Source organism: Dromaius novaehollandiae, chromosome 24 (genome assembly GCF_036370855.1).
Source record: "Dromaius novaehollandiae isolate bDroNov1 chromosome 24, bDroNov1.hap1, whole genome shotgun sequence".
NCBI lineage: Eukaryota > Metazoa > Chordata > Aves > Casuariiformes > Dromaiidae > Dromaius > Dromaius novaehollandiae.
This window is the reverse complement of record NC_088121.1, coordinates 1556204-1578360: the sequence shown is the minus strand read 5'-3', so window position 1 is coordinate 1578360 and position 22157 is coordinate 1556204. Positions and strand designations below refer to the sequence as shown.

The following is a 22157-nucleotide window of genomic DNA, read 5'->3' as shown; positions in this document are numbered from 1 at the left end:
GCAATGGTCCCGTGAGCTTTTTGGGGGGGAGGCACAACGTAAGGCGCCGTGGCGGGATGCTTGGATCTGAGCTTGCATTTCCCGTTTGGCTAGAAGGCAAGTCGCGCTGCGGTGGTAGGTACAAGCGATCCCGAGCCCTTCGAGAGAGTGCAGCGTGAGCAGGAGCGCGCACGGCATCACTTTGGGGGTGCTTGATGGGAAGAGGTGGTGCGGTTAAACCTCGGACTGCAGAATTTTTGTGGTCTGGAAGAATAACATCCTTTATTCCTCCTCTTCCCAAGCAGCCTGCTCAAGTGCAGGAGGCGCCGGTCCTCCCCCGTCTCTGCTGTTCGCGGGGCCGCGCGCCCCGGGAGGAGCGCGGGCTGCCGGCGCTGCCGCCCTTCCCAGCGCCCGGGGTATCCTTTGATTTTCTCCGCCGAGAGGCCGCTTTCCGCAGCGAGGGCGTCGGGCCGTGCGAGCCACCCCGGCGTGAGAGGCCGCGCGCTCCCGGCGCCCCGGTCTCGGCTGAGACGTACGCGTGGGGCTGTCCGAGCGGGAGGGTACCCCGAGCTGGCTCTCCAGCAGCTTGGCTGCCTGACATTTTACGCGCTTGCTTTGAAATGCTTCAGAAGAGCTGGTGCCCCCCGGCACTTCTGGGGCTCGGGGAAAGGAGCTAAGGGGGGCAGCTGGGCCCGCGGCCGAGCTGCAGGCGAGGCGGGCAGCGCGAGGAGCTCGCCGAGCCCCCGGGGCGGGCGGCCTCTCCCCGGCGAGGCTGCGCGGCGAAAGAGCGCGGACGCTCGGGAGCGGAGCAGCGGCTCAGGACAAAGAGTCAGTGAGCTATCTGAAAATGTCAAGAACATTTCCTTTCAAAACTATGAGCTGCGAGTTAGTGAACTATCTAGTGATAGCGGTCAGATGTTTCAGCGGGGGCACTGGGAGCAAAAATGACTTGAAAGCAGGGTCTTTGAACTAACGACACGCATTACAAAACTGATGAATGGTCTGTGCTTCAAAAAGTCATTCATCGTGCTCAAATGATGGTATCCTACATACAGCATAATAGCACTTCCCTGGCGTTTGCCATGTAAGGGGCTCAGTCTGCGCTGAACTCTTGAGTGGAAACCCTCTGCAGCTCTGTGACGGCTGGCAACCTTTCTCCTTATTAGCCCTGGAGGGAAAGAAAAAAATCTATGGGATAAGAAAGCCCTGATAATAGAGCGATTGTCAGGCAGGCCTCGGAGAGAAGAGAACGGTCTTTTAAGAGAACGACGCTGACAAGTGGACTTTGTCATCCAGAAAGCACTTGAGATTCACCATAAACCAGTGAGAAAAAGGCTCCATTTTTTAGGGGGAAAAGGTCTGTTAGGGCGGGGGGGGGGGGGGGGACACAAAAAGGAAGGTCAAGGAGAGCTCTGTCCCAGTAAATACACAGAGCACTGTTGAGCCCGGCCTTACTGGGCAGCTCTGCCAATAGCCTGACCCCGGCATCCCCCTTCTGCCCCTTTAATTGCAAAACACCCCACAGGAGGGACCGGCCGGTGCCGGGATTTGAGCGGTGCTTGGCGCAGGGGGGGGCGGCCCGTGGTCGCCCGCAGCCGCTGCAGGCAGCCGTCGCGGTGGGCGTCGGGCGAGCGCCCCGGCCGCTGCTGCGGCACGCGTGGGGCGGCAGTGGTTCGTCACCGTTGTCGCGATGAGAGACCGTCTAAGGGTGGTGAGCAGCCCCCCAGCTGCACCGCCCCGGCAAGGCGGCTTTCAGCCAGGGGCGATGCCGCGGCTGCCTGACAGGTACGTTGGGAACAACTTTTCGAGGAAACGTCAAGAAGCAGCAAAATCCATGTCTTAATTAACTCGGTTTTAATTCCTGCTCATTAGGGACGGGCCGGGGGGCGGTGCGCAGGGGGCGGTGCTGCCCCGGCGAGGGGCGGCCCCGGCCCTGCCCGTCCCGCCCCGCCCCGTCCCGTCCCTCCCCGCCCGCGCTGGCCTCCGCGGGGCGCCGGTAGGTGCGGGGCTCCCGGGCTGGGGCGGCGCGGGGCTCCCGGGCAGGCCGCGGCGGGGCGGCGCATGTCGGCGCCGAGCCGGGGCGGCGCGGAAGTCCCTGCGGCGGAGCAGCGCAGCGCGGCGCCGCGCCGGTGAGTAGCGGCGGCCCGGCCCGGCCCGGCCCGGCCTGGTGGCTGCCCCGGCGGCGGCGCGGTGCGGCCGGCCCGAGCCCGGGGGCCGCAGGGGCGGCGGGCGCGGATCTGCGGCCTCGCGGGGCGCGCCGAGCCCCTCCGGCGGCCCTGAGACGGGGGTGCTGCGGCAGCCGGTGCCCCCGAAGCGCTGCGGGCCCGTGTTTTGAGGCCGGCGCTGTAGGGTCGAGTTTATCCGCAGCCAGGGCGGGGCGAAGGGCGGAATACGGCGCTCTTCTGGTCCGCGGGACGCTTGGCCAACGCTGACCAAGGGGCACGCGTCCCTCGCCCGAGCGCTGGCATCTTGGTCCAAGGGGCTTTCGTTGGTGGGCCTGTCCTGCCCTCTCGCCAGTCACTGATGCGGGAGAGCAAGCTCCCGGCTCGGCCTGCTTCCTGCTGCACGGCCTGTGGCGAGGAACCGCCCGGGGATGGGGGTGCGCAGCGAGCGCTCCGTTCGGAGGAACGGCCCTGGCTTCTCCCCCGATGAGAAGCGGGTGGGTGGTGGGTGCGCGGCGCTGCCAGATGTCCGCTCCGCAGGCAGGAGGTGCGGCGCGGGGGACGGAGGAAGGAGGTGACGAGTGAGCTCAGCCTTAGGGACCTGCCGGGCGTTCAGCACCCTCTGCACGGAGCCGGCTCGGCACAGTGGTGTGAGACCGGGACACCTGTAAGGGCCGTGGGGCTCAGGGCAAGGCGCGCACCCGGACTTTCACAGCCCACCTTCCTGGAAGAGACAGCGGGGGCTGTGGGAAGCGCGGGAGAGAGCAAGGCGAAGAAAGACCCTAACGACTCGGGGCAGCCGGATGTCTGCTCCCCGCAGAGGCTTCAGCGGGGCCCCGCAGGAGCGACGGCGCCGGGGAGAAGGCGGCTCCGCCAGCGTCCGGGTCTGATGTCCCGGCCTCTCTGCGCGCGGCTGGGCCCGGGGTGAAAGCGCGTTTCCAGACACCGTCTGTCCTGCCTGCGTGGTCGGACTGCGGGTGTTGTAAGCCGGGCACTGAGCAGCCCACGTGCAGCCACCTCGTTTCTTCCAGGGCGGAAGTTAGCACGGGCTGAGCTTCCCAACCGTGAGCGGTGCGCGAGGGGGGAGACGAATCGCAGGGGCGTTTACACCGACTCCACTTGCATGTAGCACCCTGAGAAAGCAGATAAGGACAAACACATGTCATTCCACTCTGTTCCTCATTTGAGTCATTTGGGCTCAAAACCACTTCAGCCAATGTCTGACATGGGAGAAGCTCAGAAGAGCAAGGGGTGAAACGATGCCCTTCATCTTGGTGAAGGATCACAGGGGTAATGAACACACGTGATGCGGAGTTGTGTGTGCAGGTACTTGCGTCTGGCTTCCCAGAGTCAGTCCCAGGCTGGCTCGCGAGTTCCCGGGCGAGCTGGCTGCGACTAAATGTAACTGCCCTCCGCTGAGGTGAAAGTCGACTTCTCAGTTGTCTGTCTATTTGTCTTAGCAGCGTCCTGGTTCCCTGTGCTGCCATCATGTCTCGGAGCCCCCCTGGCAGCTCCGTGGATGACAAGACCTTTCCCCTGGAGTACCGATGCCACCCGGAGCTGCGGGTGCCCCCATCTCCATCCTCTCCCCCCGGGAAGGACGGCTCCGTCACGGCGCTGGACAAGGCTTCGTTCTCAGCGACGAGCTCTCCCACCGCGGCTGAGCCGCGCCGCGTCGTCTTGAGCACAGAGAGCGCGGCTGCGCTGAAGGTGGGAACCCAGCAGATGATCCCCAGAAGCTTGGCTGTCTCCACCAGGACCAAGAATCCTTCCCGTCCTCAGAGCTTTGGGGCAGCGGGGTTGAGTAAGGAGCCCCTGTGCCCCAACCCGAAAAGGGCGTCTGTCCCCAGCACTCCCCTGGAAGCGGAGGTGGAGGAGGACTATGGGGGGGGTCTCAAGCGCAACCTGAGGAACATGTCCTACCGCGCGGCCATGAAGGGCCTGGGCGCAGAGCCGGAGCCAGTTAATGCCGTCACCTCGCTGAAACCCGTGCCGGAGGAGGGGAGCGCCCCGCCAGCCCGCAGCCCCGGCAGGAACAAGGTAGGCTGTGACGCGATTGCTCTCAGTCGTGCAGGGAACGGGCTCTGCTCTCCCTGGGCGTGAGCCGCTCCCAGGGGATCTGCGGAGCTTTTCTTCTGTAGCTTCGGTTGCAGCGTAAAAGCTGGCAGGGCTTGTCGAGCCTCGCGATGCGGCCTGTGCCGCGTGAAGCCTGCAGCTCAGCAGTAGGTGCTTTGGGTCCCCGCGAGCACGGAGGTAGCCGAGATGGCTTTGGTGGGGCGCGTAACTGGCCGCTCTGCCTCTGCAAAGGCGCCGGGTGCGTGTTTGCAGGGTGGGGTTGGCCGGGTGTGCTGCTCCGGGGCCGCGGCTTGTACACAGGCGTGGGCGAAGCAAACCTGGGCAAGAGGAGCCTCGACGCAGGCAAAGTCCAGGAGAGAGACACACACAGATGAAAGGCAGTGGAGCAGCTGAAAGGCTGTTTCGATCGTGACCCAGATAACACAGGGTGAAAGCTGAATCACTTCAGCAGGGCAAACAAAAGTTCAGGCAAAATCAGTCTGGAAGAACAGATCAGTGTTTGTCAACAGGCCGCTCGGGTAACTTCGCCCCTTTCTTAAAGGGGAGAAACGGCCTCCTAAGGCCCCAGCAGTCCGGTAGCTTAGAGCAGCTACAGCCAGGGGATGCTGGACCCTGGAGGTGCTCTCGCAGCCGGCCGCCCCGCGGATGATGGGCTGCCGTGGGGCACCGCGGGGCAGGCCGGCAGCCGGCCCAGCATCCTCTCCCTCTCTCCTCCTCTTGCAGAGAACCTTTGGGCGGAAGCGGGTGCAGAAGCGTGGGGGCTCCTTCAAGGACCGTGAGTGCCGCTTCCCCTGTCTCGGAGCGCCGGCTCTCTGACTCCCCAGTGCTTGAGCTCTTCTGGTAGCGTTGTCGCGCTGGTGCGGGCGCCGCGGCCCGCGGTGCTCCTCGTCCCGGGACCTGCCAGCGGGTCCCCCCCGGGGCCCTGCGCCAGCTCGAAACGCCCCGCTGCGCCTGCCTCGCCCCGGCCGAGCCCCTTGCCCCGGGCGGCCCCCGGCCAGGCGGCGTGGCATGGAGCGCTGCATCCCGAAGAGCCGCTTCGCCGCGCGTGCCTTGCGCTTGCCTCCGGCCTCGGGCGACGGCTTTTGCCGCCGTTTCCCCGCCCGTGAGCGGAGCGTTGGGCGCTGCCGGGCGCGGTAAGCGTCGGGCACCCGGCGCGTCCCGGCTGCGTTTGCTCCGGGCGCCGCGGTGGGATGCCGGCACCCAGGGAGCGGTCGGAGCGAGCGCTGCGGGCCCGCTGCCCCCGGCCGAGCCCTTCCGCGGCGGGGCCTGATCCCGGGCGCAGGCGCTCGCGACGGGACGGGAAGCCCGGCCGGGGCTGGTCTGACCGCGGGCTCGCCTCGTCCTCTGCAGAGCCCCGGCTGTATCAGGAGATCCGCGAGCGAGGTCTGAACTCCGTGAGCCAGGAGTCAGACGAGGACTTGCTGGAGGAGCCCGTCGCGGAAGAGCAGTCGCCTCCCGACGCGGCGATCGTGGTGCGGAGCTACCGCCCTGCGCAGGTCACCTGGAGCCAGCTGCCCGAGGTGGGAGCCGAAGCGGGGCCGGCGGGCGCTGGGCGGGAGGGCGCGACGAGCACTGCCTGGGGATTAGGAGAACCGGGGTAAGCAGTTACGACAGCCTGGAGAAATGCTGGGAGCAGTCGGCACTGCCTCCGAGAGCCGGTGTCCTGGTGCCTGGAGCTGCTGGGGAGCGCTCGTCCGCTGTGGGCCCGCTGTCCTGCGTTTGAGATCTTCCCACACTGTTGGATCTGGGAAGCCCTAATCTGGGGGAGGCAAGGTTGTGCCGCAGGCAGCCTCCAAGTTCTTAGTGATTATTTCTCTGTTTATCCCTTCTTAAAAGTAATCCTCGTTGCACAAGAGGAGGCCTTGCTTATTAGGGGAAAAAAAAAAAGAGCCCTGTGTGTTTAAAATCCCTCTGGGCCGCCAAACAAAGGGCGCGTAGATGTTCTACAGCATCAGTGAGACCTTTGCTCCGGGCTCTCTCGCGCCGGTTAGGACTCGCAAGCTTTTGCCTGGGCTTGCCGGGGTGCCGGCTGGGCCGACGGCGTTGTGCTGGCGAGGGGGTGGCAGCCGGGGGGGCAGGTGCCTCTGCTGGAGACCTGCCCTCCAGGGCCGGCCCTTCGGGAGGGACGAGCCCTCCGGAGAAGCGGCGTGCGCTGCCCGCTCGCGGCTGCTTAGGCCGTGCGAGGGGCGCGCGGTGCCTCTGCGGCGGCAGCCGGCGCGCGGTGCGGCTGGCGGGTCGCTGCGGGCCGGGGAGGGCCGCAGGCCTCGCTAGAGGCCGTGCGAGACCCGCGATGGGCAGCGAGGCGCGTGCTGCTCCCGCAGGTGCTGGAGGCGGGCTTCCTCGAGAAGGTCCCCGCGGCGGAGCGCAGGAGGCAGGAGGTGAGAGCAGCCGTCGGGAGCGCGCGGGGGGCGTCGCTCGGGTGCCAGGCGGCTGGCGCGCGCGCTGGGGCGGCCGCGTCCACCTCCGCGTCCCGCACACGCGGCCGCTCGGCCTTACGGTGACGCCGGCGCCGTTTCCCGCGTTGCCGGGGCGCGGCAGCGTTGGGAGCTCGCCGCCCGTCTCGGCGGGGACGTGCTGAAGCAGGCGGCTCCTTCAGCCGCTGCGGGACGTAGCTGGGGAGGGGGAAGGCGCTGCAGTGGTGCGGCTTTCCACCGAACGTCCGTCCGAAAACACGCTGACGTTACTGGCGTGGGCCGTGCCTGAGGTGCTAACAGGCAGTGCTGTACTGTTGGAGCGGAGTCCCTTCCAGGGACTTCCTTCCGGCCCGCTGCAGATAAGACGTAGCAAGTTTTAGGTCGCTCCCTGGTTTTGCCGGTAGTAATAGCTTGCCTTGTTACGTCTTCACTGCCCTGCTTCTGCTCAGGCAATGTTTGAGATCATCACCTCCGAGTACTCCTACATGCACAGCCTGAGCGTCCTGGTGTGCCACTTCATGAGGTCGGAGGAGCTGAGGGAGACCATGACTCAGACCGAGCACCACCACCTCTTCTCCAACATCGGCGACGTCCTGGCCGTCAGCACGAGGCAAGCGTGGGGCACCCGCGGCGGGGTGGGACCGAGCTGGCTAATCCCCCCAGGCCTGGAGCAGTTGCTCTGCAGCTCCGTTCGTTTGCCGCGTGAAAACAGCCGTCCCTCGGGTTTGCTGGGTCGTAACGCTGCCGCTCAGTCGTGCGGCCGGCCGAGCTCCCTGCGGCTGTGCCCGGGACGCTCCCGTCTGCTTGCAAGTCCCTCCCCGGGCGTCCCGGCAGCGCGCGGAGGTGGCACCTCCCTTCGCCTGGGCGCTGGCGAAGCGGGGCAGGCTGAGCCTGTAGCGCGGCATCGGCATCGCAGCCACGGCGCCGGTCGAGCGACGCGACGCAGCCAAGCCTCCGCAGCAAGCCGCTGCTTGCTCCGAGGTACGAACGTGCGGGAAGCGTGCGCAGATGCTGAAAGCGAAACCGCCCGCCGCGAGAGGCCGCGGCAGCGTGGCCTTTGCTCCTCGGGCGGCGGGGAGCGACCTCCTTGGGCGCCAGCGCTCGGGGCCGTCGGCGAGCGGTGCTGCCGTGGGAGAAGCAGACACGGGCAGAGCGGAGGCTGCGCTGCAGCTCGGCGTGAGAACCGCTGCGGGGGTGGTCGGGCGCGCGGCTTCCCGCGGCCGGGCCCGTGACGGGACACAAGTGGCACTGATGAGGCAGAAACCATCTTCCTAGAGAGCTGAAACACATTAAGAGTCTAGTCCTGGGCTGGAAGAAGCAGATGCCCCGGGGGACTTGCAGGCTCACGGGTTGCACTCCCATCTCTGCGAGGAAACTGCTGCGAGCCATGGCAGTCGTGTGGGTATCTCAGCTGCACCGAACTGACTGTGCAGAAAGGATCCAGGGGCTTCTCTCCTGGGCACGATTAGTTCCGGACTGAAGTCTCAGGAGTGTCCTCACCACCACAACTGCGCTGCGTGGCAGAATCAGCCCGAGCTGCAATGCTGCTTGACTGCTTGCAGCTTCCGTGTGCATATTTGCTTTCGATCCCTGAAAGGTCCTGTTTGTCCAAGGCGGTGGTTTCAGGGGTTTGCCAAAAGCTGCACTGAGTTTGGTTGAAAATGGAAAGGCGTTTGGCAGGCAAAACTGCTGCTCCTGGCTCCCTGCCTCACATGGACAAACATTCCTGCTCCATCCGTCATTAACGTGGACTAGGAAGAAGGATTTGATTTAATTTGCCAGTAGATGAACTTCCTTGCACGTGATCAGCATCTTGAGATGTTATTTACATGGACAGATAAATAAGGGAAGTGGATCCGTGCTACAGTGAGAGACAGATACCTTAATGTGGGAGCAGGACAGAAGCTGCTTTCCCAGTGCTTTCCCAAACCCACTGTAGTTGTCGTAAGCGGGATGATGCAAACTTCATGCATCTCTGCGCGTCTGGTTTTTACCACGATGGCTTCCTTGGTCGGTAGGCGCCGGAGCAGGTTGCTGCTGCCGTGTGCAGGGGGGAAGGTGCGCGTCTCAAGTGTGCAGCATCCCACCGCTGCCAGGCCAGGGACAGCTGTGCATGTGGGGAAATTTGAACAGCTGTTGTCAAACCAACTTTTCAGCTGTGCCACTTGGGAATAACTCCCAGGATGGAAACATCATTTCAGAGTAAATAATTCCAGGAATTGTTCTGCTTCAGGAGCACTTGCCATCCTGGGATAGTCCAAATGGAGCCCTATTTATAGGCAAAGTTCATTCCAGTCTGGTTCTCTCTTTAGCCAAGCCCCTGAGCTTTGCAGCATGAATATTGCTCTGGCCTATTAGCCGCAATCGTACAACCATATCTTTAACTCATAATCCAGAAAGCTTTTGCTACCCCAAATCTCTTCTCTGCTTCCTCAGAAATAGTTGGCATCCATGCAAAGTATTATCCTAGTTCGAGTTGAACTTTGTGGTTGGCAAAGGGATCCTGTGCAGGGCTGTTGAATCTGGAAGTAAAGTGAAGCACATGCCTGAGATGAGGGTGGCACTCTGGAGGTAATGGTGGTGGAGGAAAAGGAATGGAGAGCAGTAGGGAAGACTCTTCAGTGCTGCAGCCATGTCATTTTCGTGGGACTAAGAACACGCCAGGCCCCACATGGTGGAAAGGATTAAGCCACCCTTGTAAAAGAATAATCCAAAAATTACTAAGGTGAAGTCAGGCAGCGTTTTGTAAGTGGCATCTTCCAGCTGCATCTTGCTTGATACAGGGGGCATTCCCAGCTGTTTCATGGGAAAACAACTGATGTGGGGAGAACCAAAGAGGAACCGAGGTTCCCAATCTGTCACTCAACACTGCAGCATATTCTGTGGAGCATATCTGCTCTTCAGCAGTGGTAAAACTAGGAAAACTTGCTGTGGGAACATTGTTAAACCTATCAGTTCAGTACGTCTTGCCCTAGCCAGTCGTGTAGTGAGATTATTTGAAATTCTCTCTTTAGCTTCTTTGAAGACTTAGAAAAGCGACACCAGGAAAACCTCCTAATTCCTGACATCAGTGACATTGTGGAAGAACACGCCTCGAACCACTTCAGTCCTTACGTTAGTTACTGCTCCAATGAAGTCTATCAGCAGAGGACGCTTCAAAAGCTGCTGTGAGTACTGCTGTGCGCTAAGGCCTTGGGCTCTTCAACGAACCGCTTGCGCGGGAGCTCTGAGCTACGGTGACACCGGCTTCTTGCAGTCAGGGTAAACAGGAACTGCATGCGGCCCACTCGTGTGTTTGCCTCCTTTTCCCAAAGGAAGCGCTGCTTCCCTTCTGATGGAGTCATGAGCACAGTTCAGCTGCTAGGCCTAAGTGAAGGGTGAAGCCAGACATGTGCTGCGCTGTAAGAAGGATGAGGGAGGGGGATAGGCGGGGGTAATGCGACCACATACTGAAGTCAGGTAGGACAGCTTTGCTGTGAATTGGAGCTTGCCAAGGTCAGTGTCATGTATGGGATGCGTTAGAGACACCTGTGAAGGCTGTTCATCTCCAGATCATACTGGTGGTACACGGCGAGTTTGTCTCATCTGTTGGTACATCAGTGGCTTTACCTGCCTTTTGGAGGGCTCGGCATCTCTAGTTACTTTTCCGTTACCTGCTAATGGATCGATCCGTTAGCATCAGTCCATCCACAGCACCTGCGCGTGCGCTGAACTCAACTGACTGCTGTTGAACAGCGGAGGTCCTGCCCTAGCTGCACTGAATGTCTCCTGAACGGAAGTCTTCTGGAAGGTCTTGGTGACGGAAGAACAGACCTAATGGAGGTTTCTTGTCCTGTTCCAGAGCCACAAACCCCACATTCAAAGAGGCCTTGAAACAAATTGAAAGGAAGCCAGAATGTGGAGGCCTGCCAATGATATCATTTCTCATTCTCCCTATGCAGAGAGTAACACGGCTTCCTCTGCTGTTAGATGTAAGTAAGCCGCACAGGGGCCTTCCTTGGCACCTCCGAAAAGGTGACTTGTGTTATTCCCCTCATCTGTTTGCTGAGCCCAGGACAGCGTTCTGCTTCCATCCCTCTGCGAGCTGAAGCTGGGATATTGACCTGAGCTTTTATTCAGGTTTTAGCTCCTGAGTGATCTACTATATTCTCTTCTTCTTCATGTGGATATCAGATGTGTAGCTTAAACCTTTGTAATTAACACTGCTCCACTACCTAACGGGATGGGGATCCAGTGCTGGATTAGAACGTGGCCTTGGGCAGAAGACTGCCCAGACAAAAGGTTCTTCTGTGCCCCCCATGCTGCATTTGGCATCTGGATAAGGAGGGTGGGATAGCACAAGCTTCCCCTTTGGTTAACGGGCCGGTGGCCTAGGAAGGGAAAGCAGGTCTTGCACAAGCTTCGTTTGAATCAGTGGCATCTGGACCCAGCTGCTCTAGACAGCAGAAAAGCTGGCTGTGGGATTTCTAATACCTGGTTCCACTCTGAGAGCCAGCAGGTGCGGGAGCCAGGGGGGTGCCTGGCGTGCGAGGTGACGGTGATGGTCAGGCACGCGTCTCCGATGTGAGAGCCCCCGTGGAGAGCAAGCTCGTAGCTACCAGCACGGTTAAACCTTGCTTTGAATGCGCTTCTGTCCCTCTGCCAGCCTGACAGTTGGGAACAGCTCGAGACTTTGTCACATCCTTAAATCAAAGGGAAGCAGTTGAAGCGCAGTTGCTCTGTCTTGCAATATCACTAAAGCGTATTATCTTGAAATTCTAGACTCTCTGTCAAAAAACAAAAGCATGCACTGCAGCATACGGAGCTGCCACCAGAGCTCTGAAAGCCATCAGCAAGGTGAGGCACAGCTGCCAGCTCTCCACCTTTATCTCCCTTTCAGTGCACAGTTTCATTACTCCGGTCCCAAGCCTGCCTTTCTGCCCTCTTAATTATCCTTCTTATATTGGTGCACTTGAGATTTTTCTGCTCCAAATAGCTGTTGGATGCACACATCTTCTCCCTTGCTTGTCTTTCTGCACTCGGTCTTGTTTTCTTCCTTTTTCTTCATCATTCTTCCTTTCTTCCTTCTTTTCTGGCCCATCCTTTGTCCTTCCCCTCACCGTCCTCTTCTCTGTTAGTGCTCTCCCTACTTCAGAACCACCCCTCGAGGTGACAGTGGACAACTACAGCTATTTGCCACATCTTTTGGTGCTTTAGGTAAGGACAGTAAACAAAGCACAGAGGAAAGGACAGGGGAGAGAAGGGACAAAGGAAGCGGTGACAGTTGAGAACCTTGCACTTAGTTCTGCAGTTGTCTCACCTCCATCTGCTTTCCCATCTGGTTATCATTCAAGGTGATAGGCCATGGCAGATTACTGCTACCTCTGTTTTGGTGGCAGTAACTTCCTTCTGTCTCCCTAAAGATCGGCTCTTGGCAATGTGAAGGTGGTGGTGTGTTTCACCTGCCTGTGGAAAGCTCCTGCCCTCCCCTCTTCCCGTCTGTTCAGTCGTTCACCCTCCTGTCTTAATCCCTTCTCTCCAGATGATTAATTCTTCCTCCTCTTCTTGCTCCTTGGTTTTGGTGCGGTTTCACTTTGGTCCTTGTCCAAGCAGAAGAAACCTGCAAGCCTTCTCCTTGAGTTCTCTCGCGGAAGGAAAAATGTCCCAAAGCTGGCTTGAAATCTCTTGTGGGACTCAGCTGTTCCCCCTGCCCAAAGAAAAGGGTCAGCTGAGGTTTTTAAAGAGCTTGAGGCAGCCTGCCCTGCCTGGTGCTTTGCCAGCAGTGCTCGTGCTTGTGCTTGGGCAGAGGCAGGGCTGTCTGAGCTTCCTGGCGTTCACTTCTTGGTGGTTTTCTTCCCAAGCTGGTTAAGAACTGCAACGAGGGAGCTCGGGCTATGGAGAGGACAGAGCAGATGTACACCTTGCAGAAACAGCTCGAGTTCGGAAAAATGAAGGTGAGGACTTGCGGAAGTGGGGGGAAAAGTCCTCTGGGGTGTGCTGCTAGTTTGTCGGGCCTGTTCCGGGAACCCTCCAGGAGAAGCTTGATTAGCTAAAGCTGGTCTGGCTTTGAAATAAGAGCTTTCATTTAACATTTAGCATCACTGTTGCCATGCCCAAATTGACCATTTTTGCCTGGCGCTTTGTCTTAAATATAAATTTCTGGGCATTTCCCCTGCAAGATTGGAGAGCAGAGTAGTCCAGGACAGTCTAGATTCCCTCAAGACTCCCCACTTTCTCCTCCACCTTAATCCGTACCTTTCTCTCTTGGATGTGGGTAGTGAAAACAGTGCTTGTCTCCTGACAAGAGGAGGTTTTATTTGTGTTGACTAATCGGCAGTAACGTCTGCAACAGCTGTGTTGTTCCAGACAAACTTAGGGGTTTGTCTATCTTTAAAAACTGTCAGAGGTTGACAGCATTCTAGAGGAGCGTAGTGAAGTCTTGGAATTACTTGAATGTTGCCCTTTTTGCTGCTGCTCTGGGATGACTGAAGAAAGCCTTTGACATTCAGAAAAGCACCTCCTGTGATGTGGATGATAGAAACGAGCACTTCTTTGTGTTCGTTATGATCCTTACATCCTTACAAGGATGCTTACAAGGCCCTCAGTCGTGAGCTCAGGCTGCTGGTAGTTCCAAGAGCAGGCCTGGTCTGGGAAGCTGAGGAGAAGGTGGGAATGCTCAGCTGCTGCGTCCTGAGGCAGCAGATTTCCAGGCCTGCTGGAGCACTGCCGCTGCGTGAGATAACCAGTGTACTCGGAAAGGAAACGGTCAGGTTGGGTGGAGGGAGAATGTGAGACTGGTCCTCTCCCCAGCATGTCTCCTGAAAACGCTCCTGAAAAAGGTGGCTCCCGTTGTTTCAAAGTTCATCATGTTTCCATCCAAACTGACCCCAGAATCTATTATGAGTTGAGATATAGCTGCTTGACTTGATTTGGCTTGCCTCTGGTGAGACAAACACTAATTTAGGCTTCCTCTGGATCCGTTTCAGCCTTTTCCATTGATTTCTGCTTCCCGCTGGCTGTTGAAGAGAGGGGAGCTCTACCAGCTCCTTTCAGAAGAGGCAGGAATCTTCCGCAAAGGCTCTGGCAGAGTTTGCTACCTCTTTCTGTTCAACGATGTCCTAATCATAACCAAGAAGAAAAGGTGAGACGCAGGGTACCTCCTTCTATCCCGTGAGCTGGTTGGAGAGAACCTGTCCGGGCTTTTGTCCCTCAGTGGAGAGCTCTGATCCACCAGAGCTGTAGATGCTCACTACAAGCAGGACTGAACTGCCAGTAACCTCCCTCCATCACTGGTTGGTGTGATTGATATAGCAGTGGGATGGGTGCTTGTCTCGCTGCCGTGTGATATGGGTGCAAAGCCAAGGGGTGCCGTGCCGTGAAACAGAATCAAAACCAAGACGGCCTTCTGGCAGTGTCATGGCTGTGCATCTTAGATCACTTTCCTCACGCACAGAAGTGCTTCCAGCTGGTAGCAGATCAACTGGGAGATTTGTGGGAGATGGTCAGGCTGTAGTAAGTGACTTGAGTCCCCAAAGAGTTGACCTCCCCTCAGACCTAAAGTAGAGCTCTAAGGCTTAAGGACGGGATGGGTTAAAACCTCAAATTTCCCAGGCAATATGCAGCGTAGGAAGTTCTCAAGAGTTCCCTCTTGTGGGCTTTATTCAAGTGTTTCATTTTAGTCAGAAGGGAAGTGCCCAGCTGCACAACCATTCAACTTCTGTTTATGAGTGGCCTACAAATGAGCAACGTTCAACCCGCTGTGCATCAGTTCATATTTGCACTCTGGTGGTCACCTCAGGGCCGCAGGTGATGCCTGCTTAATTTTACTCGTTAAGACGTAACCGTTCTGTGATGCTGCAGGTTTAACAGAGCACTCGTAGGACCGAGGAGGCAGTGGGCAGCTCCCAGTGTAGCGCAGCACCAACTTCAGTCTGTGTTGTAGCAAGCTGGGCTGAGCTATGGCGCGATAGCTGATGCGTGGTGTTGGAGTGGATGAAGACCTGTTAAGCACCATGTATGGTGCTTAACATGCTCCTGAAAACTGGCCTAAGGAGAAAGGGGGGAGGATCAGTCAAGAGCAGGGATTTGACAAAGGTCAGACCTCAGTATTCTGTGCTCCCAGGATAAAACCTCTAGGAAAACACGTCCGGCACTTCAAGGCTGAGCAACAAGAGAACGGGAGATGGATTCAGGCCTGGCTCTTTAGCCAGTGCTGGGAGGAGGCTGGTTCCCGGGCAGACTGTCTGCTCTGAGTGTGCACGTGGCTGAAGCGCTAATCCTGTCTTTGCTGTAGTGAGGAGAGCTACACCGTAATGAACTATGCCACGCTGGATCAGGTGACAGTGGAGAAAATAGAGAACACGGACCCACCTTCCCCTCCTCCTGGCAAAGCCGGGACAAGCGGCACGGCCCGCAGCGCAGTGAGCGGGCACCTCTTCAGAGTGGTCATGGAAAAGAACAGCGAGAGCAGACGGGAGGAAATTGTCCTGTCGGCAGAGACTCTGTGAGTGGTCCTGTGGCTTCCCCGCGGGAGGGGGTTTAACGAGGTGCACTTTCTTGCTCGCGGGATAAAGCCACGCACTGGATGTCACCAAGGAGGCTTCCGTCAAGCGCCCTTTCCCCCTCGCCCCTCCTTATCCCAACAAGAGGAACCTGCACAAGTGTCTTCCCTTGCTCTATTTCTCTCTCAGATTTCCAAACAATCTTATAATGCTTCCCCTGGGCAAATTAAGCAACACGGTTGAGCTGTGTGTACGGCCCATGAAGCATCTTTACGTGGCCAGGGACTGGAACACGCTGAGTCGGATGGTTGTTCAGTCCAGCTTCCCTTGGAAGACTTCATCCTACTAGGAAGCGTCCAGCTACTGCCAGCAGCATCCGTGCTAAGTTGCTGTGGCCTTCTCGGTAACGTGGGCTTTCTCTTTGCCAGGAGCGACCGGGCCCGGTGGATTGCTGCACTGATGCACAGAGAAAAGGAGAAGCCTGACACCACTCCTAAAGGCGGTAAGCTGTGCTGGAGGTCAGGCCTTGCTTTAGCGGGGATTAGTAGGTACACTAGAGCCTGAGTATTTAGTGAATACACAAGGCTCATGCAGGTTCCTTTTCGTGGGTCCAAATCCTTCACAGTCTTGGGTGGACTAATCCCAAACTTTACTGTTGTGCACTGATGTATCGGCGAATAAGAGGACTCGGGGTACAACATCGTGCTAGTTAGGAATTGCCTCACAGACTTTTCCTCAGTCATAGTAAACCCTGCACGTATTTCCTGAAAGACAAAGCGAGAAGTCTGGGAGTGCATTAGCCCATCAGTAAGTAGAGATTCTGCTTCCCAGGTGCTTGGAGGGAGGGAGGGGAGAGATTTGGGAATGGGGCAGAAAGCGAACGAAGAGCAGCGGTTGTGGAGCAGCTTTCGCGGCTCCAGCGCGCAAGGGGCAGCCCCCCTCGTCCTGGCGTGGTGACCGGGAGCCCCGTGAAGCTGCCGGGCCGTGTAGCCGAAGGGCGGTTGCGGGGCTGCCCGGCCAGGGAAGGGCACGCCGGTGCGCGGCTGATCTGTAACTTGCTGCGGGTGTTTTCACTCGGTCCCTGCCTTTCGCTGTTCTCCTCTGCAGATCTGAGCCAAGTGGAGATAACCCGGGCCTACATGGCTAAACAGACGGATGAGATTTCACTACAGCAGGCAGATGTGGTCCTGGTCCTGGGTGGAGAGGATGGTGAGTGTTAGCGGGTGGGGAGCGCTGGCAGGGACGGCTTGGCCTTAGGCAGACACATGGTGAAGGGAAAAGTCTTCAGAGGTCCCGATGAACTGTGGTTTTCAGCAAGCTTCCGCGAAGCCGTGCCGTTGGCAAGGTCCGTGCCCCCGACTGGGGGCCGCTGCTGCGGCCCGGCGGGTGACAGCAAGGCTCGGAAGGCTGGCGGAGCTGGTGCTGGCGCGGGAGCCGCGGGCACCTGCCAGAGTCCTCGCTAGCGACTCCTGTGTGGAGACAGACGCAAGAAGGGTGAGGCCTGGGTTGCTGTACCTGCTGGCCACCGCCGGAGACCTCAGAAACGAATCAGTCATCGCCGTAATAGTCACTGAAGCAGAAACGTGCTCCTCTGGACGCCTCTAGCTGGCACCTCCCTGAGAGTGGGGGTGTTGTAGCTGTCTCCTTCCATGTGTGGCCCCAGAAGCTGTTACCCTTCCTCGCTGAATTAAGAGCTCTTTTCTTCTCCTAGGCTGGTGCTGGGGTGAGAGGCTCAGGGATGGTGAAAGGGGCTGGTTTCCCCAGTCCTGCGCTCGGCAGATCACCAACCGCACGGCCGTGGAATGCAACGTCCGCCGGATGGAGCGGCTGCGGATAGAGACGGATGTGTAGGTTTTGAGCCCAGGAGAGAAGCCTCTGTCCTGACTTGATTTCAGGGGTCTTCAAGCCTCTGCAGACTGAGCCCACAGCAAGAAGAAACGGGGAGGTCCGTCCTTCTTGACTTTTTGTCTTGAACAGCCACAGCAGGCAGATCTTACTGTTCAAGACTGGTCTTTGTAGCAGCAGCAACAGCAGTTAATTAACAGGAGACCTGGCATCCAAGCGCTCCTGGCCAACACTCTGGTAATCACCTGGAAGAGCCTTTAAGAAGTAGCCAAGGTATTGGCTCTTGTTCTTAAAAGTAAACTCGACAAGGCTGTGGCCGTGTTCCCGGGTTCAGAGAAGTGGCTCATCTTGCCAACTCTTTCCCTGTTGACATCTGGGCTGTTGCTGCACACGTTGCAGGTGAAATCACGTGGCCTAGGGAGAGCACACCTGAATCAAGAAGTTTTAGGAACTTAAATCTGTATGCTACACAATTTCTCTCCCCTCCGACCCTTTTCCCCCCCCCCCCCTCAAATTATTCTTTTCTTTTTTGAACACAGCTGCAGCCTCTGCAGGCTGAGGTGATTCCCAGTCTCTTTCGGTCACTTGGTTAACTCGCAGATGCCAGAGGCTGGTGCAATTGGAGTTGGTCTCGTGGATTCAGTGCTAGGGCCAGAAATGATATGTTCCAGCCATAGGGAAGGGAATCCACACAAGGAGAGCAAAGCCAGGAGTAGAAAGAGCACTGCTGCGGTTCCTGGAGCTTTCCAAGCTCCTTACCAGTTTTTCTTCCCACCTGCCGCATAGCAGCGAAGGGGGAGGAGAGGCAGGTGAGTATGTCCAGAAAGAGCATCAGTCCAGCTGAGGAAGAGATGTAATCAAGGAGGTTCAAACCTCAGCCTTCCAGCATGCAGAAGGGTCACTTACCCTGCTTATTTCCCCAAAAGTTACTGCCTACAAGTGATTAAAGAAAAGGGCTGAGGCAGACTAGTTTTGCGGTAGCTGAGTAGTTTGTATTTGGGTTTTTAATGGGTCAAATGATTCGTTTAGTAAGTCCTTCGAAGACGTTGCAGGAAACAGGGCTGCAGCAGCTGTTGGTCGGTGTGCATTTCGGAGGCAGTCCTCCTAACCAGAGGGACGTCGCTCCACGTGAAAAGGAGATGACAGTTCTGCTTTTCTGAGTAAGGCAGTTCACTTTGCCGTCTTGATCTGGATTCTGAATGGTAGCACTGTTCCGACTGTTTGGTTTTGATTGGACCGTAAAGGGATTAATTACACTACCAATAAATTTTTGGATCCTCATGAAAAGTGTGTTCTTTCTGCGTGCCAAAATTAAATTGCACACAACATGAGTAGCACTGGTTCCTGAGCTTAATATGTTAGTGGCGTTGGATGTCTGTAAGCCCTATAGCTTCTGTCTAAGTGAAGCCAAGGACTCGGATCCTTCCTGCTGCTGATGCTCGAAGGAAAGCTTCCTTCTGACAGCAGAGTCTTTCTAGCCTCTGCTTGTACTCAACGTGTGCATGCCTCGGGAACCATCCTTCAAAAGAGGTGACTGCTTTTGTTTAGAAGCAAAACAAAACAAAAGCTAAGCATCTGCTATGAGTTGCAACGTATTTCAAGTGTAATTGAATGAGAGCTACAAGATAAATAGAAATTCAATCAGACTTTCTGTTTATTCATCTTAACTGGAAAAATTAAAACGTGTAACCATAGCTAAATTAGAGGAGCTGGGATCTGAAAACAGCTGCTAGCTGGATGAAAACAAGAAGTAAACAAACTGTATTAAGAAATACAAAACCCCATGATTTAAAAAATATAGAAACAGAGCACTGCAGCCCCAAGCCAGAAGGCTATCCAAGCTCCCGGCCCGTGCCCGGGCTGGCTCGGCTACCCGCGGCTGGGCCGTGCGCCTCTCCCCCGCGCGCTGCCCCGTCCTGCTGCGCGAGGGCGCCCGGGGGCCTGGCTGCCTCTGGCCCAGACCTCTCCTCTTTCCCCACCGCCGCGGGAAATAAATGGAGTCCTTCGTCCAACTGCGACTGTCCTCTGAGCGCAAATGTAACAAAACATGATTGTCTGGAAAAGCGGCAGCAAGAACAGCAGGGTTATTCGGGGTCATTTGGCACATGAACAAAATCTTCCTACTCCCTGGCTATCAATCATACAACATACAACCTTAATTACACAAGTTTGGTCCTTCACTACATACTTATATTAACATTATTTCTTCACAACCATGATATCTAATGCAAAAAATACTGTTAAGGAAGAAATAAAATAAGAAAAGAATTAGCAAAAAATTACAAGTTATATACAGATTAAAATAAATTCCATCAGGAAAAGAAACAATTCTTTTATTACTTTCCGTTGGCCCCTGTGGGAATAATTTAAAGGCCGAGCGCCTGGGCAGGGCTGTGCTGCGGCAGCGGCGGCGGAGGAGATGTGCTGGGACAGGGACGGTCCAGCCCTTCTCAGAGCCTGGTTTCTCGCGACGTTGTCGGCTCTGGGGCTCTGTTTACCGAGCGCTTTGTGCACACGCACGGAGCAGCCTGGGTTTCGCTGACTGCCGAGCTCCGGCGTGGGCCCTTCGTGGGGGGGTGTGTGTGGGGGGGTCTCGGACGCCGGCGTCCCCGTCGCGGCCGGTGGCAGCCTCGGCTTTGCCGCGGTCGCAGGCCGGCTGCCCGGCGCGGCAGCCTGAGCGCGGCCCTGCCCTGGGCTAGCGCTCCGCGGCGGCCTCCTTCCACCGCCGTGTCGCCTTCTAGCTCTCAGCTGCAATGGGAAAAACAAGGGAGGGTCCAGGGTTGGGGGGAGCAGTTACCCAGGGACCGCAGTCACCCGGCCGGGCGGGAGCTCTGACTCCAGCAGAAGCAGCCCTGCGCTCTGCGCCCAGGCCACACTGTCACTTCTCCGTGGCGCGCGTGTCACGGGCCGCGCCCGTGGGCTGACGCCCGCCTGGGGCGCAAGCGGGCCGCTGAGGCCTGTCCAGGCGGGCCGCGAGCAGCCCGTACTTTCAGCGAAGAAACCCCGTCCTTCTGGGCAGAGGGCCCGGCTGACTGCTGCTGCCAGGCGCCTCGGGCTGCGGCGAGGGGCAGCGAGGGCTGGAGGCACAGCGCGGTGCGTGCTGGACGTCTGCGGCAGAGCCCGGGCGCAGGCTGAGCCACCGCCGCATCCCCAGCCAAGCAGATTTAGTGCTAAACCAGTCCGTGCGTGATAAAAGATGGCTGTCAACAGCTGCGGTAGCACAGCCCGTCGTTCGGGGCAGCTTCACCTGAGACGCGGCCTGTTTCGGACGCCTGCTCTGCTGGGAGGCGGCTGCCCAAAAGCCAGGCGCGTCGTTGCTGCGAGGATGACTTAGGACCCTGCCAACATAACCCCTGCTTTGCCCCACCGCAAACTAATTTACGATATAAGACTAATTGCAAAGCCAAAAACAAAAAAAAGCCTGATGTGGCAGTCTTCACCAGACGTGGTTGAAGGAGAGCTGGGCATGTTCGGCCAGCATTTGTGATGACACAGTTGTACAGCACCCCATAAATACCTTCAGCCCCCCCCACCACCCCCCCAAGAAAGCTCCTGCACCCAAAACCAGAAGAGGGGAGCCAGCACACGCTCGTGCGCGTTCAGAGAGCACCAGGCACCGAGCAGACACACACACACACACACACACAGACACACACACAGACACACACACACACACACACACACACACACACACACACACACAGTGGTGGTGCTCGCGGTGCATCAGGCGCTGCAGGGGTTTCCCTTTTCACCCCCCCCCCGCCTCCCCCCCCCCGGCTTCAGCCTCTGTGCCCACAGCACCCGTCTCGCCGGGCCCAGGCGGCAGCAGGCCCTTCAGGCTGCTCCCTGACTGGGGGTTTGCAGGTGCCGTCAGCAGTGCAGCCCTGGGCAGCGACGGGGTGCAACAGCCCCGTGAGCTCGCCGGGGTCCGTCACTGACCTGGTGCCGAAGACGGCTGCTCAGCCGCGGCCAGGCGAGGCACGGCACCTGCAAAAGAGGGGCAGCCTGTCCGTCCCGCCCCGGCAGCAGTGCGGAGGGCCGGCAGCGGTGCCCTCCCAGCCACGGGGACGCTTCGAGTCACTGTCACCATCCGCCCTGCACTGCCATAAAGCCTCCCTCGTGGCCCGGGTGACGGCAAGCAATCACACCAAATGGTTGTCCCCAAACACCATAATCACAGCACCTTGGGAAGAGGCAGCTGGTTACGCTGTGCTCCTGGTTCTAGTTAATCGTGTCAGTACCAAAACTAACTCACCGGGGCAGCCAGCAGCGGCCAGAGCAGAGGCACTACAGGGTCCCTGTGCCGGAGGTGCGTTTGCTTTAGGACCCCACCGCTGTTTGCGCTCGGTAGCTACTCACTGTGGCTCTGAGCCTATATGTTACCTTCGTGACACGTAGGGCCTACATAGCCGTTAACACAACGGCACTGGCCGTTCCGGGCGTTGCAGGAGGAGCTGCTGGAGGCACAGGCGCAGGTGAGCGCGCAGTCCGGGCCGTACCGGTCCCTGCGGCAGTCTGCGGGACGGGAGGGACGAGAGTCATCGGGCTGCTGCAGCTTCAGCGTGTTTCAGCACCTGAGCTCAAACACTCAAAGCGTTTCTCACTGTACAACATGCAGCGCTTGCAGGGGAGGCCGAGTGAAAGATAGGGCAGAACAGGTTTTGCTCCAAAAGACCCCCCCTGAGCCCAGAGGCTGCTCTCAAGCTCTCGTTATTAATGTCGTACAGGACATCAGGTCACCAGGGTACTACTACTCCTTCTGCACTGGATCCTCAGCCTTTTGACTTTGGGAATCTAAATAACAAGGGCACTGCTGCGGGGGTGCGTCGTGGGCGGGGCAGATGCCGCCAGCTGTGACTACAGACAGCGGCTGAAGAGACGACTGTCACTGTCCAGATGCCACGTTACCCTTTGAGGAGACGCGCAAAGACGGCAGCCCCCTTCCAGGCGCTTTCATCGCCAACCAGAGGACTCGTGCATCCATTTTAGGGCTGGCTTTCCCGTCTGCTCTTGCTCGTACCCCTGTCTGGCCTCCCCAAGTTGCAGCTAGCTCACCTGAACCACACCTAACGCCAGTTTTTCCAGGAGGACAGAGGCAGCGGCCGGTGGCTGGATCGCATGGAGCGTTTCCCGCACAGTCGCAGCGATGCTGGCATCCCTCGCCATACGTTCCCTCCCTACAGCCTGTCGTGAGAGAGGCA

The 22157-nt window shown here is 58.1% G+C and overlaps 2 protein-coding genes across 15 annotated transcripts in view; one reads left to right on the top strand and one right to left on the bottom strand.

Moving 5' to 3' along the window:
• The first annotated feature begins 1934 nt into the window (after window positions 1-1934).
• On the top strand, window positions 1935-18243 carry ARHGEF16 (Rho guanine nucleotide exchange factor 16). Of its 6 annotated transcripts, none has more exons than XM_064525408.1 (15): window positions 1935-1975; window positions 3602-4181; window positions 4941-4992; window positions 5568-5737; window positions 6539-6595; window positions 7081-7241; window positions 9646-9798; window positions 10473-10602; window positions 11393-11467; window positions 12472-12564; window positions 13597-13751; window positions 14904-15113; window positions 15540-15613; window positions 16219-16320; window positions 16823-18243. In XM_064525408.1, the coding sequence occupies exons 2-15, from the start codon at window positions 3630-3632 to the stop codon at window positions 16960-16962; spliced, it is 2124 nt and encodes a 707-aa protein (XP_064381478.1). In that variant the 5' UTR covers window positions 1935-1975; window positions 3602-3629; the 3' UTR covers window positions 16963-18243. The 6 variants fall into 6 exon arrangements, with proteins under 6 accessions (XP_064381478.1, XP_064381479.1, XP_064381476.1 ...); XM_064525409.1 differs by having other exon boundaries at window positions 1936-1975; window positions 3605-4181; XM_064525406.1 differs by lacking the exon at window positions 1935-1975 and adding an exon at window positions 1984-2108 and having other exon boundaries at window positions 3605-4181.
• The window catches only part of MEGF6 (multiple EGF like domains 6), a 126467-nt gene continuing 121768 nt past the window's right edge, over window positions 17459-22157 (bottom strand). For 8 of the 9 annotated variants that reach the window (XM_026096524.2, XM_026096517.2, XM_026096526.2 and 5 more), the window contains 4 exons: window positions 22012-22140; window positions 21340-21471; window positions 20896-20943; window positions 17459-19704 (listed from right to left, as the gene is read on the bottom strand). In XM_026096524.2, coding sequence (XP_025952309.2) covers window positions 19694-19704; window positions 20896-20943; window positions 21340-21471; window positions 22012-22140 — 320 coding nt within the window. In that variant the 3' untranslated portion in view covers window positions 17459-19693. The remainder of the gene's footprint in view (window positions 19705-20895; window positions 20944-21339; window positions 21472-22011; window positions 22141-22157) is intronic. The other variant, XM_026096523.2, reaches the window with a different exon arrangement.

Bases quoted from the DNA above. Each gene is read 5' to 3' on its own strand.
- ARHGEF16 (XM_064525405.1), top strand. From the start codon at position 2,041: ATGTCGGCGCCGAGCCGGGGCGGCGCGGAAGTCCCTGCGGCGGAGCAG. The intron at 9,799-10,472 runs GTGAGTACTGCT...GTCCTGTTCCAG, and splicing joins AGGACGCTTCAAAAGCTGCT to AGCCACAAACCCCACATTCA. The intron at 11,468-12,471 runs GTGAGGCACAGC...TTTCTTCCCAAG, and splicing joins CTCTGAAAGCCATCAGCAAG to CTGGTTAAGAACTGCAACGA.